At 36.9% G+C, this 18,510-nt stretch overlaps 1 protein-coding gene across 1 annotated transcript in view; it reads left to right on the forward strand.

Annotated features, from left to right (window-relative positions):
- Positions 1–18,510, forward strand: part of myo7bb (myosin VIIBb) — a 28,028-nt gene that overhangs the window by 4,357 nt on the left and 5,161 nt on the right. Inside the window, exons 5-39 of the mRNA XM_048164706.1 lie at positions 378–562; positions 3,760–3,881; positions 3,962–4,104; positions 4,255–4,368; positions 4,638–4,791; positions 4,906–4,982; positions 5,096–5,215; positions 6,146–6,288; positions 6,529–6,739; positions 6,823–6,958; positions 7,028–7,197; positions 7,285–7,425; positions 7,519–7,677; positions 8,230–8,322; positions 8,884–8,978; positions 9,060–9,144; positions 9,235–9,453; positions 10,008–10,208; positions 10,441–10,734; positions 10,857–11,009; positions 11,289–11,363; positions 11,477–11,625; positions 11,735–11,861; positions 12,547–12,666; positions 12,747–12,920; positions 13,015–13,242; positions 13,348–13,515; positions 14,094–14,211; positions 15,047–15,173; positions 15,352–15,515; positions 15,997–16,178; positions 17,485–17,609; positions 17,744–17,886; positions 18,053–18,206; positions 18,292–18,447. Of these exons, the coding sequence (XP_048020663.1) occupies positions 378–562; positions 3,760–3,881; positions 3,962–4,104; positions 4,255–4,368; positions 4,638–4,791; positions 4,906–4,982; positions 5,096–5,215; positions 6,146–6,288; positions 6,529–6,739; positions 6,823–6,958; positions 7,028–7,197; positions 7,285–7,425; positions 7,519–7,677; positions 8,230–8,322; positions 8,884–8,978; positions 9,060–9,144; positions 9,235–9,453; positions 10,008–10,208; positions 10,441–10,734; positions 10,857–11,009; positions 11,289–11,363; positions 11,477–11,625; positions 11,735–11,861; positions 12,547–12,666; positions 12,747–12,920; positions 13,015–13,242; positions 13,348–13,515; positions 14,094–14,211; positions 15,047–15,173; positions 15,352–15,515; positions 15,997–16,178; positions 17,485–17,609; positions 17,744–17,886; positions 18,053–18,206; positions 18,292–18,447 (5,225 nt within the window). The remainder of the gene's footprint in view (positions 1–377; positions 563–3,759; positions 3,882–3,961; positions 4,105–4,254; positions 4,369–4,637; positions 4,792–4,905; positions 4,983–5,095; positions 5,216–6,145; positions 6,289–6,528; positions 6,740–6,822; positions 6,959–7,027; positions 7,198–7,284; positions 7,426–7,518; positions 7,678–8,229; positions 8,323–8,883; positions 8,979–9,059; positions 9,145–9,234; positions 9,454–10,007; positions 10,209–10,440; positions 10,735–10,856; positions 11,010–11,288; positions 11,364–11,476; positions 11,626–11,734; positions 11,862–12,546; positions 12,667–12,746; positions 12,921–13,014; positions 13,243–13,347; positions 13,516–14,093; positions 14,212–15,046; positions 15,174–15,351; positions 15,516–15,996; positions 16,179–17,484; positions 17,610–17,743; positions 17,887–18,052; positions 18,207–18,291; positions 18,448–18,510) is intronic.

Here is an 18,510-nt window from a genome sequence, read left to right on the forward strand (position 1 = left end):
TCGGTTTAGTACATTAAGGTTTTATGTTACATCATATGTTACAGCAATGTTTATTGCATCTATGTTTTACAATTATGGTGTTTTTTACGACTGTGTGCTCCTCATATATATATATAATATATATTTTGGCTCATCATGTAGTTTTCTTTTTACCACCTGTGTTTTTAAGGTGGTAGAAATTTGGTATATTAACATTATTTCAGTTCATTAAATATATATTTTACTGTAAATTTAGGTTAAATTTGTAAATTCAATTCAATTTTTAATTAAATTAAATTTAGAAACCCAGGTTTTCAGATGTGGTCTCAGATGTTTAGATCCCACTGTCTATGTAAGCTGTGTGATGTATTTTGTTTTTTTCTGTGTGTGCTGTTTAGACCTATATTGGCTCTGTCCTAGTGGCAGTGAATCCCTATCAGATGCTGCCCATCTACACAGCTGATCAGGTACACATGTATCATGGCCGTAAGTTGGGAGAGCTCCCACCACACATCTTTGCCATTGCTGACAGTTGTTACTTCAACATGCGCCGCCATAACCGCAACCAATGCTGCATTATCAGGTACATATATGTTATTTTCTTCTGTCAATGTCAATGTCAATGTCAACTTTATTTGTATAGCACTATTCAAACAACACATGTTGACCAATGTGCTTTACAACATCTAAGTATAAAAAGAAATAAATACAATGTTAATAATAGCAATACACACATTAACAATAATAATAAAAAATATTTCAACAAGAGGGATATGCCATAGAAAACAAATATGTCTTAAGTTGTATTTTAAAAACGTGTATGGAATCAGCATCCCTGACGTACATGGGTAAGCTATTCCAAAGTCTAGGTGCTACTGCCACAAAAGCACGATCCCCCTTTCGGCTTAACTTGGTCCTTGGAATTTTAAGTAAATTTTGAGTTGTTGATCTCAATGTTCTTCCCGTTTGATGTTCAGTTAACAAATCTGATAAATAAGACGGTGCAAGGTCATGCAGAGCTTTATATACTAGTAAAAGTAACTTAAAATCAATCCTATACTGTACAGGAAGCCAGTGCAGGGAAACCAGGGACGGAGTGATGTGTTCATGTTTTTTAATATTCATTAATAGTCTCGCGGCAGCATTTTGAACCTTCTGCAGCCGCAAGATAGAGGCTTGACTAATTCCTTTATATAACGAATTACAGTAGTCTAGTCTTGATGATATAAGAGCATGAATTGCGATTTCGAGACTCTTAAATGTCAGACAAAATTTCATCTTGGCCAAATTTCTCAAATGAAAAAAACTAGACTTTACAACATAATTTATCTGTGTGTTTAACTTCAGAGAGCTATCAATAAAAACGGCCAATTTTTAAACGCATTCTTTAACGTTCATTGACAGTGGGCCAAAATTAAACTCTGCTGCGCCCTTTACTCCTCTGGGGCCAAACACTACAACCTCAGTCTTGTTTTCATTAAGATATAAGAAATTAGAGGCCAGCCATGCTTTAATATCAGAAAGGCAGGACATTAAAGGTTCTAGACTATTTCTATTAGTTAACGGTAAATATATTTGTAAATCATCCGCATAGCAGTGAAATGCTATATTGTGTCTTCTAAAAATTTCCCCTAATGGGAGCATGTAAAGTGAAAAAAGTGTGGGGGCCAGGATGGAGCCTTGAGGCACACCACATATAAGCGATGTCGCTTTCGATGTATATGATCCATATCGAACTGCCATGCTTCTGTCAGTCAAGTATGACTTGAACCAATTTAGGGCCTTACCCTGCAATCCTACATACTCTTCTAGCTGTGAAAACAGCACTGTATGATCTATTGTATCGAAGGCTGCAGTTAGATCTAATAAAATTAACACTGCTGAATCACCAGCATCCACAGTCACCAATAAATCATTAAAAACTTTTACAAGGGCTGTCTCCGTGGAATGATACTTTCTGAAACCGGACTGGAAAAGTTCACCAATCTTATTCTGTTCTAAAAAAAACATGTAATTGACTAAACACCACTTTTTCTAAAAGTTTTGACAGAAAAGATAGATGAGAAACTGGTCTAAAATTTGTCAAGTCACTCGGATCTAAGTTGGTTTTTTTAGTACAGGCTGCACAAAGGCCTGTTTCAGCATGTTAGGAAAAATCCCTGTATCTAAGCTTTTATTTACAATCTGAAGAATATTAGGTCCAATAGCCTCAAAGTTTTCTTTCAAAAACCATGGAGGAACCATATCAACAACTGACCCAGTAGGTTTCAATCCACTTACAATTTCCCGTAACTGCTGGAATGTAATAAGTTCAAATTGATTAAAAATAGCGGTTTGTGTAACACAACCTAAAAAGTCACAACTCATTTGCGGGATGGTCCTTCTAAGATTCAGAAGTCATCAGTATGAATTGTCCGATGCAGCGGCTTAATATTACACAATCTTACCCCACATTGAGAATCTGAACATTGAGAATCTAATCTAGTGGCTGTATTATGAAAGTACTGTTTTTTATATGGTTAGTATTGTAGCAAATTAGCTCAAATAGGGAAATATGAATTATTAATCATAACTTGTTATAATTAATTATAAATATTTGGATCAGTTAATTGAATTAACTCATGTAGCTGAATTAATATTACAATCAGTTAATCTCTTTGTCCAGCTAACACTCAGTATTGGTCGTCTATTAACTCTTCAGAAAGGATATTTTCCATGGCCACAGAAAAATAACTCTTACTTAGCATACAAATCATGCATACACAGGAAATGAGAAAGTGGAAGTGAATTAAACCGTAGCATAACAGAGGAATGGAGCTAAGAAAAAGAGTCATTTAACTAGCTGGAAGAACCATCAGTTTCTCACTATAAAGCACCTTTGTTAACAAAGGGGTTCACAACTTAATAGTAAATAATGTAATTTATTACTCACCCTCATGTCGTTCCATACCCGTAAGACCATCGTTCATCTTCGGAATACAAATTAAGATATTTTTGATTAAATCTGATGGCTCAGTGAGGCCTCTATTGCCAGCAATGACATTTCCTCTCTCAAGATCCATTAATGTACTAAAAACATACTTAAATCAGTTCATGTGAGTACAGTGGTTCTATCTTAATATTATAAAGCAATGAGAATATTTTTGGTGCGCCAAAAAAACAAAATAACAACTTTAACCGCTGATTTAACACAAAAGATTCATAACGTTCCGAAGCTTCCTGAAGCAGTGTTTTGAAATCGGCCATCACTATATAAGTGGTTATTTTGTTTGTTTGGCACACCAAAAATATTCTCGTCGCTTTATAATATTAATATTGAACCACTGTACTCACATGAACTGATTTAAATATGTTTTTAGTACATTAATGGATCTTGAGAGAGGAAATGTCATTGCTGGCTATGCAGGCCTCACTGAGCCATCGGATTTCAACAAAAATATCTATTTGTGTTCTGAAGATGAACGAAGGTCTTAGGGGTGTGGAATGACATGAGGGTGAGTAATAAATTACATTATTTTCATTTTTGGGTGAACCAAACCTTTAAGGGTTTTCATCACCATCATTTATAAATCAATAAAATATAAATAACAAATGTGAAAGTAGCATAGTTCATAGCCTTTCATATTCTGATTTAATATTTGTTTAATCACACAGCAGCTCTGTGTCAATGGATTTGAACACATTTATATTTAATAATTTAGCAGACACTCTTATCAGTAAGGCCTTAAAAATCTTAGCAAGCAATGAACGAGTAATAAACGCTTCTGTTTTGTGTGTCAGTGGAGAATCTGGTGCAGGAAAGACCGAAAGCACTAAACTGATTCTTCAGTTCCTGGCTGCTGTGAGCGGGCAGCACTCCTGGATAGAGCAACAGATCATACAGGCCAACCCTGTTCTGGAAGGTAAGCACTGAACATCCTTGTTTGGTGGACTATTTCAATCTTTTCCATAGAAAGCTGTCTCACTTATTCATATCTTACAGCCTTTGGGAATGCCAAAACCATCCGCAATGATAACTCCAGCAGATTTGGGAAATATGTGGAGATCTTCTTTAATAAACAAGGTGCTATAGAGGGAGCTCACATGGAGCAGTACCTGTTGGAGAAGTCTCGTGTCTGTCATCAGGTGAGACTAAGTTGCACCCTGCATGAGAAAGAAAAAGCATCAAGAGCTGTGCTTCGTAGGATTCAAATTTGCTTATGAAAATTATCTTTAATGTTTGATAAATACTGTAGTCTTGCATTTTAATGATTATGAATTTATTTAATTTTTAAGGCACCACAAGAAAGGAACTACCACATTTTCTATTGTATGTTATCTGGGATGCCAAGTGACCATAAGAAGACTCTTTCCCTTGGTAACGCATCACAGTTCAAGTACCTGACTGAGGTGAGCGCTTCAATTTGTGTTTAGTAAGTTTAAGAGAGGATAACTGTTACATGTTATGCTCATGATGTACTCAGTAAATGTTTAATTATAAGTTATGGAGTATTGCTGTGAATTTAAATGTATAATTTGAGTCAGATACAATTAAATAACTACGTCATATCATTACTGGTGTTACATCCATTGAGTGTTACATTCACTCCTGCTCTGATATCCAGATTCCTATATCAGGTTTTGAAATACAATATCTGACTCTCCTGATGGTTGTCTAGGGTGATTGTTTGACATGTGATGGTCGGGACGATGCTGATGAATTCGGACATATTCGTGCTGCTTTAAAGATCCTCACTTTCACAGACAGGGACTGCTGGGAAATATTCAAATTACTTGCTGCCATTCTCCACATGGGCAATATCAGCTTTCAGGGTTAGTGTCTATAACCTTTCCATTACAGTAATAATATGTAATAATATCTTCCCATTAAAAAGTTTATTATAGCATAAATTGAAGTTGACCGATTTGCTCATAATCTTTTTTCAGGCACTGTAATAAATAACATGGACAGCTGTGACGTTCTGTCATCGAATCATTTTTCTGTCTCTGCCAAGTTGTTGGAGGTACAGACAAATGCTTCTTCAGAGATAATGCTGATTTCGCACTATTATCTTTTATGTAATCAAACATTTGGCTGCTGAATGTGTTTGATGACAGCACTTCTGTCACTTTGCAGGTGGAAGATGCAGTTCTTGAAAAGAGTCTTACCCATCGCTCCTTCATGACAAACAGAGAGAAAGTCACCAAACCCCTCAGCTCAGAGCAGGCCACAGACACCAGAGATGCTTTTGCCAAGGTAGCCACATGCTTTTATCCAAAAGCCCATTTTGGAGATTTAACATAGATAGAGGATTAGTTACATTATACTTTTCAAACTTTTTTAAGAATTCTCATTTGCTCACCAAGGCTGCATTTATTTAATCAAACAGTAAAAAAAAAGTAATATTGTGAAATATTATTATAATTTAAAATAATATTACTTGCTATTTTAATATTTTAAAATGGTATTTATTCTTGTGATGCAAAGCTGAATTTTCAGCAGCCAGTCTACTCCAGTCTTCAGTGTCACATGACAATTTTGTGCTCAAGAAATGTTTTTTGGAAATCACAGAGATTTTTTTTTTTTCAGGATTATTTGATGAATAGGGTAGGGCTGTCAAACGATTAATCACGATTAATCGCATACAAAATAAAAGTTTGAGTTTGCATAATATATGTGTAAGTAATGTGTGTAAATAATATGTATATATAAATACACACAAATTAATGTATATATTTAAGAGAAATATGTTATTTATGTACAAAAAATGTATTTATATATAATATAAATTATATAAAAATATAAATAAATACATATACTTGTAAATATTTCTCAAATATATACATGGATGTGTTTGTATTTATATATACATAATATTTACACATAGTACACCCACATATATTAGGCAAACTCAAACTTTTATTTTGTATGCGATTAATCGCGATTAATCGTTTGACAGCCCTAGAACAGGGCAGTAATTATTTGAAATCATTTTTTTGGTAGCAATGTAAAAGGCTTCGGTGTCACTTTTGATTAATTTAATGTGTCCTTGCTGAATAAAATCAATACTTTACTTACTGACCCCAAATTTTTGAACATGGTGTATATACCCAACAGACATTCAGGCTTCCTAAATGCTCGTTATTGTTGCATATGTCAATTAATGTTTGTCCTACTCCCTGACAGGCCATGTACGGAAGGCTGTTTGTTTGGATGTTCACAAGAATAAACAGCGCCATTCACAAACCCCAGACTGACGAGTCCTCTTACACGCGCAAGTACATTGGACTGCTTGACATTTTTGGCTTTGAGAATTTCCCTCAGAACAGGTACGTGTCTGTTGACTAAACTAATAATTAGTTTAAACTACAAAATATAATGTTAAATTAACATGGTTGTTCAGCAGGGGTTTAAAATACTTGAGTAATTGTATTTCGACAGACAGACGGACAGACAGATAGATAGATTGACTGATTTGTTTTTTACATTTGAGTATGTTTTGCTTATAGTTGTAAAATTTTGACACTACCCATGCTTTAAATATCTCTGTCCTTTTGCCCACTATTTAGTTTTGAGCAGCTGTGCATTAATTATGCCAATGAGCACCTGCAGCAGTTCTTTGTGAGACACGTCTTTAAGCTGGAGCAGGATGAATATAGTAAAGAAGGCATCTCATGGAAGCGCATTTCTTTCAATGACAACCAGAAAACCCTGGACCTGCTGGCCGTTAAACCTCTCAACATACTGGCTCTGATTGATGAGGAGAGCCACTTCCCTAAGGTGAGTTTCATCAGCTACATGGTCTGGTTTAAATGGTAATATTTTGTCTGTGCTCACCACATGTTGTTCTTTTTTCAATGCAGGGAACAGATGCAACAATGTTAAACAAAATGACCCAAGAACACAATGGGAACAAACTGTACATCTCATCCAAGAGCAAACATGGCATGCATTTTGGGATTCAGCACTTTGCTGGGCTGGTTTATTACGACTGTGAAGGTACAATTCATTACTTAAAGACTTTAAAAAGCAAATTGTAACTGGTCTGAAAGATGTGTGTTTTGTCAGGTTTTTTGGAGAAGAACAGAGATGCCCTGAGCATGGACATGATGGACCTGGTTCGGAAATCTTCCAACAAGTTGCTCAAGCAGATCTTTGAGAAGGAGATGAATACAAACTCAGTCAATAACTCTAACAAAGCCAACAAGATCATCATGACGCCAAAGAGCTCATTACGTGTATGGGACAGTTATAGAGCAGATTGACAGAATTGACTCAACACTGACAAAAGCTTTTCAATAAATTCTCTCTCTTGTGTCTCACAGCAAGTAAATGATTCGAGGCGGCAGATATCTACTCTGAGTGGCCAGTTCCGTCAGTCTCTGGATTCTCTGATGAAGGCCCTGTCTCTTTGTCAGCCTTTCTTCATACGTTGCTTCAAACCAAATGACAAAAAGATGTCCATGGTATCAATTCACATGCCTTAAGTTACATGTTTTATACTGTGTAGCCATCAGAACACTTTTCAAATCATGTTTTTCTTTTATCTTCCTTGTCAGGTTTTTGACAGAGATCTCTGCATGCAGCAACTTCGCTACTCTGGAATGCTGGAGACCATTAGAATACGCAAGTCAGGATATCCCATCCGGCACTCCTTTAAAGACTTCCTGCAGCGCTATCGTGTGCTCCTGAAGACTGTAGATTGTGACCCCAAAACTGTATGGGACAATATGTTTATTTTCAGATCTGATGCTCAAAATATGTGAATTATTTAATATAAAGTGATAGTTGATTAAAGTAGATGAGTTTTGTAGGCTAAATGTGTTAGCATACATACCTGGTCGTGAAACTTAATTCCTGTCAACCAATCATTGCCTTCTGATTTAAATATAGGTTTAGAGTTATGTCTGTGATTGGTTGCCAAGAATAATGTGTGTGTGATGTTGATGCAAAGTGCATCATTTCTGCACCACTAGCATGCAAGTATCAGCAAAACGCAAATATTAATGACCAATTTCGAACAAGTTTCTCTGGTCAGAAATTCAAAAACATCTTCACACAGCCAGTGCTAATGTGTGCCTGCATCACGCTAGAAACTGAGCAATGTTTACACTTTGTGGGAATCAATCTATGAATGGTTTATTAATTTTGTCTATGCATATTAAACTGACAAGAGAAAGTAAAAGTATTACACACTTCAGCTTTAAACATGATAAATGTACCAGGTTGGCATAATTTGATAAATAAAATATCTGTTATTTATTTTTCAGGAGCCTCCTTCCAGCTGCTGTGCAGCCATCTGCAAGGCTATGATCAAAGACGAAGAGGATTGGAAGATTGGCAAAACCAAAATCTTTCTCAGGGTACCTCAGGGCTTAATATTTCTCTAGTGTGTTATAAGAAGTTTACATCAATATCTGTATACATCCCCATAATGTTAAATCTGCTTTCCAAAGGCATTGTTGCCATTTTTAGTATTAAATTAAACATATATGTTCAAAAGTTTGGGGTCACTTATACAGTTTCGAATGACGTATAACACTTATCTGTATGACCAAAACTGACTGAATATTTTGAGTCTCTTTCACACTGAAAAAAGCAAGGTGGTCACGCCGGCGCGACCGCCAACCCCAGGGGGTTGAAAAAAAATTATATTTCAAATAAATACTCTTCTTTCTATTCATCAAAGTATCCCGAAAAAAATCACGTTTCCACAAAAATATTAGGCAGCTCAACAATAATGCATAAAATCAGCATATAAGAATGATTTCTGAAGAATCAAATGACAGATTAAGAGCATAACATTAAAAAAACACCCCCCCAAAAAAGTCATATTGATCCCAAACATTTGAACGGTAATGTCATATATTTTTTCACACAAAAATTTTCTTGCATCGTGTGTGGTTCATTTCTCCCTGTTGCAGGATCATCATGATTCCTACCTAGAAATGTTGAGAGAGCAAGAGCTTTATAAGAAGGCGCTTATCATCCAAAGAGTGATGCTTGCCCATAAGGACAGGTTTGTTCCCCACTGTCATAGTGTTTTGTTTATGTTGTTGTACAGCTATTTTAAACTAAGTCATTCTTCATCCACATACAGAGAAGCTTTTGTGAAGAAGAGGAGGGCAGCTCTGGTTTTGCAGAAAAACTGGCGTGGCCACAGAGACAGGAAAGACTTTTGCAATGTAAGCTTTGCAGGAACATCTCATGTCTGTATGAAATAGCCCTATTAGTGTAGTGACATAATGAAACATTGTTTCTGTTTTCCTTGTTAGCTCAAGCAGGGATTTGCTCGGCTGCAGGCGAAAGTGCGCAGTCGGCAGCTCCATGCGGAGTATAACCGCAGGCGGGTTGCAGCCATCACTCTACAAACACAGACCCGTGGCTACCTCGCCAGGAAAGACCTGAAAAGGAAAAAAAACGCAGTGATACTTCTGCAGACACAGACCAGAGGACTGCTGGCCAGGAAAACCCTCAAGAGAATGAAATCAGATGTGAGTTTATAGTGGAATGGAGCAGACCACCTTCTTGTAGGACTTTTATGTAGAGTGTTTTTTGCTTTATATACACCACCGGTCAAAAGTTTGTAATATTTAAGATCCAATTAAAACAGTATTAGTGAAATAGTATTACAATTTAAAAGAGCTTTTTTCTGTTTGAATATATTTTAAAATGTAATTTATTCCTGTGATTGCAAAGCTGAATTTTTATCAGCCATTACTCCAGTTTTCAGTGTCACATGATCCTTCATGATTTCTGTACGATCATGTCACACAGAAGACATCAATTCAGTCCAAAAAAGTAATGATGCTAAAAATTTAACTTTGCCATCACATGAATACAAGTACATTTTAAAATATGTTCCAAATGAAAACAGTTATTTTAAATTGTACTAATATTTTACAATATTACTGTTTTTACTGTATTTTTGGTGAGCATTAGAGACTTCTTTCAAAAACATTTAAAAAAAATCGTACTTATTTCAAACTTTTGATTGATGGTGTACTTAATTTTTTATGCTTTTATTCATACACTTGTCCTGTCTCAGGCGTTTTTGACTGCGCAAGAAAAAGAGGCTCAGGAACTGGAAGCACTGGAGCTTCAGCAACGCCTAGAGGAGCTGCTCAGAAAAAACGAGGAAGCAGCCAAATCCCAGAATAAAGAAGATGAGGAAATGGTGGAGAATCTCTTTGGCTTCATTCCGAGTACATTAGGAGGACAAGAGGGCCCTGCCCCTGAGGGTTTTGAGGTTAGCGTCATCTTGACAGTAGAACAAGGAAGAAGGACACATATTTGACGGGAACAAACACTTCCTTGAGAATATAAAAAGCCTTTTATTGTCAATACACAATCAATTAATGCATACTGCATATGCTGTCAGTGATAATACTGCATACTGTCTTTCAAAAACATTCAGGAATGCAAAATATTGCTATTTCTAGGTTAACACTACTTTGTTTGAAATGTTCCTGATGTTCTAGGATTTAGAGGCAGAGCCGGTGAAGTTAGAAGAAGTTGAACTAGTAGAGAGCCCTGTAAGGGAGAGGAAAGTCATGTCAGTGCCAGACATCAGCGAAGACGATCTAGATGATAAAGAGGATGAGAAAGAAACTGATGATGAGAAAGAAGCTGAGGATGAGAAAGAAGCTGAGGATGATGAGTTCTCTTTCGCTATATTTGCATCTCTACACTTCCAAGGATCTTCTACCCACTCACATATCAAACAGAGATTGCGGAAACCGCTGCTCTACCATGAGGATGAAGGGGATACCCTGGCAAGTGTTGTTCTTATTAGCATCATGTTCCCAATTAAAACGAGACTTGATAGCCAACTGGGACAATGTGTCTTGTATTGTCTTGTCTTATTTCTTCTCTCCATTTTTCCTATCTCCTCCAGGCCAGTTTGACAGTATGGTGGATCATACTAAGATTTATGGGAGATCTTCCAGAGCCGAAGCAGGAACGTGTTTCTGCTATAGCCGACCCCATTCAGAGAAACCTCGGTCAGAGACAAGCACGACGACTCAGTAACCTTGTTGGATTAGATCAGGTAAACAGTTGAGACACCATAATACACCTGCAGTCTTTCTCTCTACACCTATCAGATGGTACAGATGGTTTGGTATTAATATATATTATATTGCTATGAATATTTAAATGTAAACACATATTTAAAATATAGACTAGCCAGTTCAGTTGTGTTACGCAGCCAGTGGCATAGAAGGTGACAACCACCCATACAATTAGATGTGAGCAACCGGTAAAGTGCCTCCTGCTGTAAATGGGAGGAATTACAACATTTTTTTTTTTTTTGGTCTTGTAATTGCAGAAATTTTTGAGAAAAAAAATGAAGCAGCAGAAGATGACAGGGAAACGAAAACACTCAGCCATTCCTGAAGAAGAGGTGAAATGTGTTTATATACTATGAGTACAACACTGAACATTATCTGCAGCTAAAACATATTAACTACATCATAGCATCATAATTCTTACTAACAATTCTGATGACATTCGCAGCCAGAAGAAGTACCAACACCAAAAATGGAGGCTGTTCAGGAGGAAGAGGATGTAATGTTTGGAGAGGGACCAACTTTTGATCGTCCAATGACACCCTTGGAGAAATTACACACTATTGTGGGATATGCCATTGTACGACAAGATATAAGGTTAATATGATGGGCCAATGGTCATTTACATTCTTCATAATGTGTGATATATACTGCATTCCTCATACAGTGAGAAATGGTTACATAATCTTTATAAATGTTTTTTCAGAGATGAAATCTACTGCCAGATCTGTAAGCAGTTAACAGACAATAAGAACCAAAAAAGTGTAAACCGAGGCTGGATCCTTCTGTCCATCTGTCTGGGCATTTTTTCCCCTACAGACCGCCTCACTAAGGTATGAAATACTATTTTGATTTCTGTTCAGAAAATATCCAGTCATTATTGCAAAATAAACCTGACAAGGTGATTAGGATACATGAATAATGTATTGTCCCAAAGGGGTTTATTTTGCAATAATTTCTGCTAAATATTTTACTGTATCATATCATAGCATAGCTATGTGGAAATAGGTTCTCTTGGACCATGGTCTGTTACAACATTTAATCATATGCCATGACTAACCAATCAAACCATTTATATGGTATGTCCTGTTTTGTTGTTATATGTTGTTTAATGTTATATTTTGTGTTATGTTATGTCATTTTATAATGTCATTCTGTTATATGTTGTATAATGCTGTTTTGTTGTGTGTTGTTTTGTTGTTATATGTAGTTTATGTTGCAAGTGAGATGAGTAAATGCTCACATTTAGTCTAGAACCACAATAATCAATTAAAGGGGGGAAAAAAGTAACTAGGATTACTTATTTGAAAAAGTAACTCAGATATTTTGTTTTAAAATTTAAAAGTAATGCAGTAATGCTAGTTACTTGAAAAAGTAATCTGATTATGTAACTCAAGTTACTTGTAATGTGTTACCCCCAACACTGGTGTTATTTAATGTAAGGTTATGTTATTTTATTGATGTTATATTATGTAATGTTATGTTATAATCTTATGCTCCACAACCTTTTGGCCACAGTACCTAGATAGCTTTATACGCCATGGGCCAAGTGAATACTCTTCCTACTGTGCGGAGCGACTGCGGAGGACTTCAGCCAATGGAGAAAGAAGTGAGCCGCCATGCTGGATTGAACTACAGGTAGGTAATCCCTGTCTGAAATGATAAAGAATACTTCCTTACCCTAAACATGACCAACCCTTCTTTCCTCTAACTTCAAGTCTGTAGAGACCAAGAAACCCATTGCAGTGGTTGTGAGTCTGATGGATGGCAGAAGCATCAGCCTCAATTTGGACTCAGCCAGCACTTCTGCAGAGGTGTGCAAAACAGTCATCCATAAAATAAACCTGAAGGACACTTATGGCTTCTCCCTATATGCTGCAATGAATGAGAAGGTTTGTGACATCTGAATGGCTTCAAGATGCATCTTCACATGTAACTAATGAGCAACAGTAACAAAAGTCTTCACATATGCATTTCTTGCTGCAGATGTGGTCTCTAGGCAGTGGCAGTCAGCATGTCTTGGATGCCGTGTCTATGTGTGAGCAGGAAGAAAAGAGGCAGGGGAGAGAGGAACAGCAGGCTCCTTGGCGCCTCTACTTCCGCAAAGAAATCTTCACTCCGTGGCATGACTGTTCATCTGACCAAGTCAGCACAGACCTCATCTATAGGCAGATCATCCATGGACTCAAACATGGAGACTATCAGTCTGATAAGGTCAGTCTAGGATCTGTGCTTGACCTGTTCATATAGAATATATTATTTCAACAGGAATGAGATTTGTGACTTATACTCTTTTGTTGAACTATAATCTTGATCTAGGAGGATGATTATGTGCAGCTCGCAGCCAAACATTACTATATAAAGCATGGCTCTGAAAGCAGTATGGAAACTTCTCAGAAGATTGTTCGTGAGTGCATGAACATGACTATAATTGAGAACAAGTCTTTGGTCAAACTAGTGCAGTTGGTCCATTCTGCACACACAGAGGTATATTCATTATGTTATTATATATATATTATTTTTTGTTATATATAACATTATATACACACTGCTCAAAAAAATTAAAGGAACACTTTTTAATCAGAGAATAGCATCAAAGGACACCATCCGTCGTCTCATTAGGAGCATACCCCGATGTTGTCAGGCATGCATACAAGCACATGGGGGCCATACAAACCACTGAGGACAATTTTGAGTTTCTGCAATGAAATTTAAGCAAAATGGACTAGACTGCAGCGTCATTTTTTCACTTTGATTTTCGGGGTGTCTTTGTATTCAGCCCTCTGTAGGTTTATAATTTTCATTTCCATCAAGCGATGTGGCATCCTTTCATTCCTAACACTTTACCCAGTCCATATCAGTATAGAAATCCAGCATGATATTTTTCCCCTTTGAGATCTGATGTGTTTTCAAAGTGTTCCTTTACTTTTTTTGAGCATTGTATATATATCATTGTTCACAATAGTTTGATTTGGCTGCAACAGAATTTGATTTGGCAGCAGGGCTGATTTGGAGAATAATACGCAGTAGAGAATAATAAACAGTAATCCTGTGTAATTTCTCAGGGTCCTTACATAAACTCTACTACACCTGTCCATGAAGTGAAAGGAGAGATTGTCCAATATGCACGGCAGAAGTGGCCAGTCTATTTCTCCAAGTTATTTGAGGCTAACATGATTTCAGGTAAAAAAGTTCTTATGTTTTTAGTTCTTATAGGAGTAGTTAATCCAAAAATTAACATTTTGTTATTATTATCTTCATGTCGTTCCAAACCTGTATGATTTTATTTCTACTAGAGTTGTCAAGAGTACCAACTTCAGTTCCACGTCAGTACCAGGGTTACCAGGTTTTCACAACAAAACCTGCCCAATTGCTATTCAAAACTAGCCCAATCACATTTCAGCAGGGGGGCCCCATAAAATTGCATTCTGGGGGGTAAAATATGTGTTTTTGGCAGGGTTCCCCTACTAAAATTTGCTTTCCAAGGGCTAAATATGTTATTTGGGTCGCTTCAACCCGCGGACATGAAAAATAACCTGCGCTAACAGTGTTAAAATAGCCAAATTCCACAGCAAAACCACAGACTTGGCAACTCTGGTCGGTACTGAAATTTTAAAAATGTGATGCTTTGAGCGCAGATTCGTAAACACCTCTGATTGGCTATTGTGTTCACGGCCCATTGGATATGTCCGTGATTGGCTTCAATGATCAACGCTTCAAAAACGTTGTAAATAGTCATCAATGATGGTCTTCACCAAGTGCTTACACTGATACACACGGGAGCACTTGAAAGCAGGCATCTATCACCGGACTGGTCCGCAATAGACTGCTTTTAAACGCTGATAAATCGTGATTTCAAACGCTCCCATGTGTTGATCATTGTAGCCAATCACAGACATATCCGATGAGCGCATCAACACAATGTTTCTAGAGATATGAGGGCGAGTAAAAGATGACAGAAATTTGATTGGGTGAACTATCTGTGAAATCTGTGAATTCACTGTTGTATTTTGTTCAGGTCCATCAATGTTTGAAGAACAGTTTGTAGTTGTTGTGAACTGGAAGGGGGTCTTCTTTCAGGATGAGAGAGAAGCCGCATTTCTGCAGCTCTCTTATCCTGAGGTGTCAAAAATCGAAATGATGAGGTAAAAAAACTCTATGGAGAAGCGCCTCAGTTACACCTGAGCATTAATGAACTACTTCTACTTCAAATACTATTTCTGTAGATTCTCAGTCTAGTTTGTGAGATGAACCACTTTCACAATTCTTTTTTTTCTTTTTCTGTTTCCTTCCTTTCTTCTCTACTTAACCTTTCTCCTACAGTGAGGAAAAGTCTAGTGGGATTGTGTGTTTGACAACTCCAAAGGGGATGTATGAGCTGAAGGTTGTAAAGGGAAAAGAATTTGTGCATCTGGTCAACAAGTTCATCTCAGGGCTTAAGAAGAGATCTGAGTACGCTGTGGCAATACAGGACCTTAGCAGACAAGGTGATTTTTTTACATTGGCTACTACATTTTACTACAATGTCCTACTTTTACATTGGTGACAAACAGCAATTTTCCTTGTACTATTCTCATTTGAGGGTGATTCTTCAATTGTAGGAGCGCTTCTGACAATTTAAAACCATTACAAATAATGTGTGATGGTAATAACATATAATGCTAATAACATTTTTCACTTTTTGGAGTAAAATTTAAAGAAAAAAAACTTGGATTTCACTATTCAATCAGGAAGTAGTTACATTTATTACAGTGACACAGGGGAAGTTAAAAAATCAGGATGGAGGGCCAGCCCACATTTAAAAATTCAGGTAACTGTTTTAGTTAATTTTAAGTATTTTTTAAAACCATCTAATGAGACAGATATTGCGCTAATGGAAGCATTCTTATGTCAAGTTAGGGTGATGGGACCATTAAAATGGTCAAAATAGCTTGGATATTCATCTTTCTAATTTTTTCTTCCCTTCAGAGGATCCCACAATGCTGAGCTTCAGAAGGGGTGATGTGCTGTATCTCATAAAGGACGGAGAATATTCTCAGGAAGAAGGCTGGATCAAAGCGAGGAATGAGAGGACAAGTCAAACTGGAGCAGTTTCCTTAGATGCTATTGTGATTATACCGATGTTGACTAGGCCTACAGAAGAAACACTGGTAAACTTGATTTCTCTGGTTTCACATTGATTTGTTACTCCTCAGCACAGGCTATAATTGTGTTAATTTTTTATCACCAGTGTTTTGAGGTTTTGTCTTGGAAATAATTACCAGAATAAAGCTAAATAAAAAAAATGATGGAAAGGCCAGCAAACATTGTGCTGTTCCTGCCTGTATTTAAAAATGGGCTGTTTGTAAAGAAAGTTTAAATTCTTTAAAGAAAGTTTAAAGGTGCCATCGAACGTTTTTTTTTCAAGATGTAATATAAGTCTTAGGTGTCCCCTGAATGTGTCTGTGAAGTTTCAGCTCAAAATACCCCATAGATTTTTTTTAATTAATTTTTTTACCTGCCTATTTTGGGGCATCATTAAATATGAGCCGATTTATGCTCTGCGGCCCCTTTAAATCTGGCGCTCCCCCGCCCACGGAGCTCGTGCTTGCCTTAAACAGTGCATAAACAAAGTTTACACAGCTAATATAACCTTCAAATGGATCTTTACAAAGTGTTCGTCATGCATGCGTCGGATTATGTGAGTATTGTATACTGTTATATTGTTTACATTTGATTCTGAATGAATTTGAGGCTGTGCTCCGTGGCTAACGGCTAATGCTACACTGTTGGAGAGATTTATAAAGAATGAAGTTGTCCTTATGAATTATACAGTCTTGTCTCTGTGAATACAGTAAGAAACGATGGTAACTTTAACCACATTTAACAGTACATTAGCAACATGCTAATGAAACATTTAGAAAGACAATTCACAAATATCACTAAAAATATCATGATATCATGGATCATGTCAGTTATTTTTGCTCCATCTGGCATATGCAAATATTGGGGGCGTACACCCCGACTGTTATGTCGGTGTTATGTTGAGATTCGCCTGTTCTTCGGAGGTCTTTTAAACAAATGAGATTTATATAAGAAGGAGGAAGCAATGGAGTTTGAGACTCACTGTATGTCATTTCCATGTACTGAACTCTTGTTATTTAACTATGCCAAGACAAATTCAATTTTTCATTCGAAGGCACCTTTAAAATATTTAAAAGTCAGTTTCTTTAAAGAAATAATCTACCTTATCTATGTCTATGCCTTTAAAGAATTAAATAAACTGCTTTTAAAACAGTTTAATTCCCAGGGTCGAAGATAGAGTATAAAACGAACAAAAATAAAGCAGTTTTGGTCCTGCCTTCAACCATTAAAACTGTTTTCAAAACCATCAGTGAAGTTTTTTAAGTCTGTTTTGTAAGTCAATTTTAGTTTGACAAGAACAGAAATGTAAATAGAGTCATTTCTATCCTCTAGAATTTGCTGAATTTGACCCCAGCACGGAGAAAGTCAGTGATGCCGGTGTTGCCGCAGAAGGAGGAGCTCAGCACAGAGAGAGTTGCCCACATGACTCTCAAGGAGTTCTCTTTCGATTATTTCAGGTGACAGTTGTACAGTTTGCAATCATCTCGACTGACATAAATGATAACTGCAGTTACAAGTTACAAGTTTTGATAACATCTCAGTGCTTCTTGAATGATAACATCATCACATACCTCTTTTCATTGTGTCACAGGGAGTCCGGTAAGGAAGGTGGTCGTAAGGGAGGAGCCAAAGAGAAACTTTGGGCCAACATCAAAGAGCCTCTCAAACAACCGCTGCTCAGGAACCTGCAGGGCAACTCAGAGCTCTGCCACCTCGCTTGTGACTCCTTCACAGATATCCTTCCCGCTGACTGGCCGAAATATGAACCATTTGTTACATATCTAACATAGTTACAAATATGGTGTATTTTGTGAATTATTAGTGATAAAGACTTCAGTACATGAGACCTCAGGGAATTTTAAATAATGATGCTCACTGTTTTCTTTAACACGCTCTCTACCTATCCTTAAATATATGGGAGATTATCCAGTCAAGCATGTGCGGACACCCATAGATCTAACAAACCAGATCTTTGGGCCAGCAACAGCACACGTGGAGCTAAGAGATGAGATCTACTGCCAAATAATGAAGCAGATGACTAATAACAAAAATGGGTTTGTTGACTGCTTTTAAGTACATAGATATGTTATAATGTTGCTTTCTTTTTCTTTTTTAATTGCTGTGTTGTTTTTCTCTCAGGTTGAGTATGGAGCGAGGTTGGCAGCTGTTGTGGTTGTGCTGTGGTCTGTTTCCTCCAAGTCAGTTGTTACTGAGGCATGCTCAACGTTTTCTGGAGTCCAGACCCAGAGAGCCACTGGCCTCCACCTGCCTGCAGAGGATGCAAGCCATGCTCAGGTAGAACTTTACTATTCAAATAATGTAAACATGAACAGAACATGAGGGCAAAAGTTGAAATAT

Source organism: Megalobrama amblycephala, linkage group LG17 (assembly GCF_018812025.1).
Source record: "Megalobrama amblycephala isolate DHTTF-2021 linkage group LG17, ASM1881202v1, whole genome shotgun sequence".
Lineage (NCBI taxonomy): Eukaryota > Metazoa > Chordata > Actinopteri > Cypriniformes > Xenocyprididae > Megalobrama > Megalobrama amblycephala.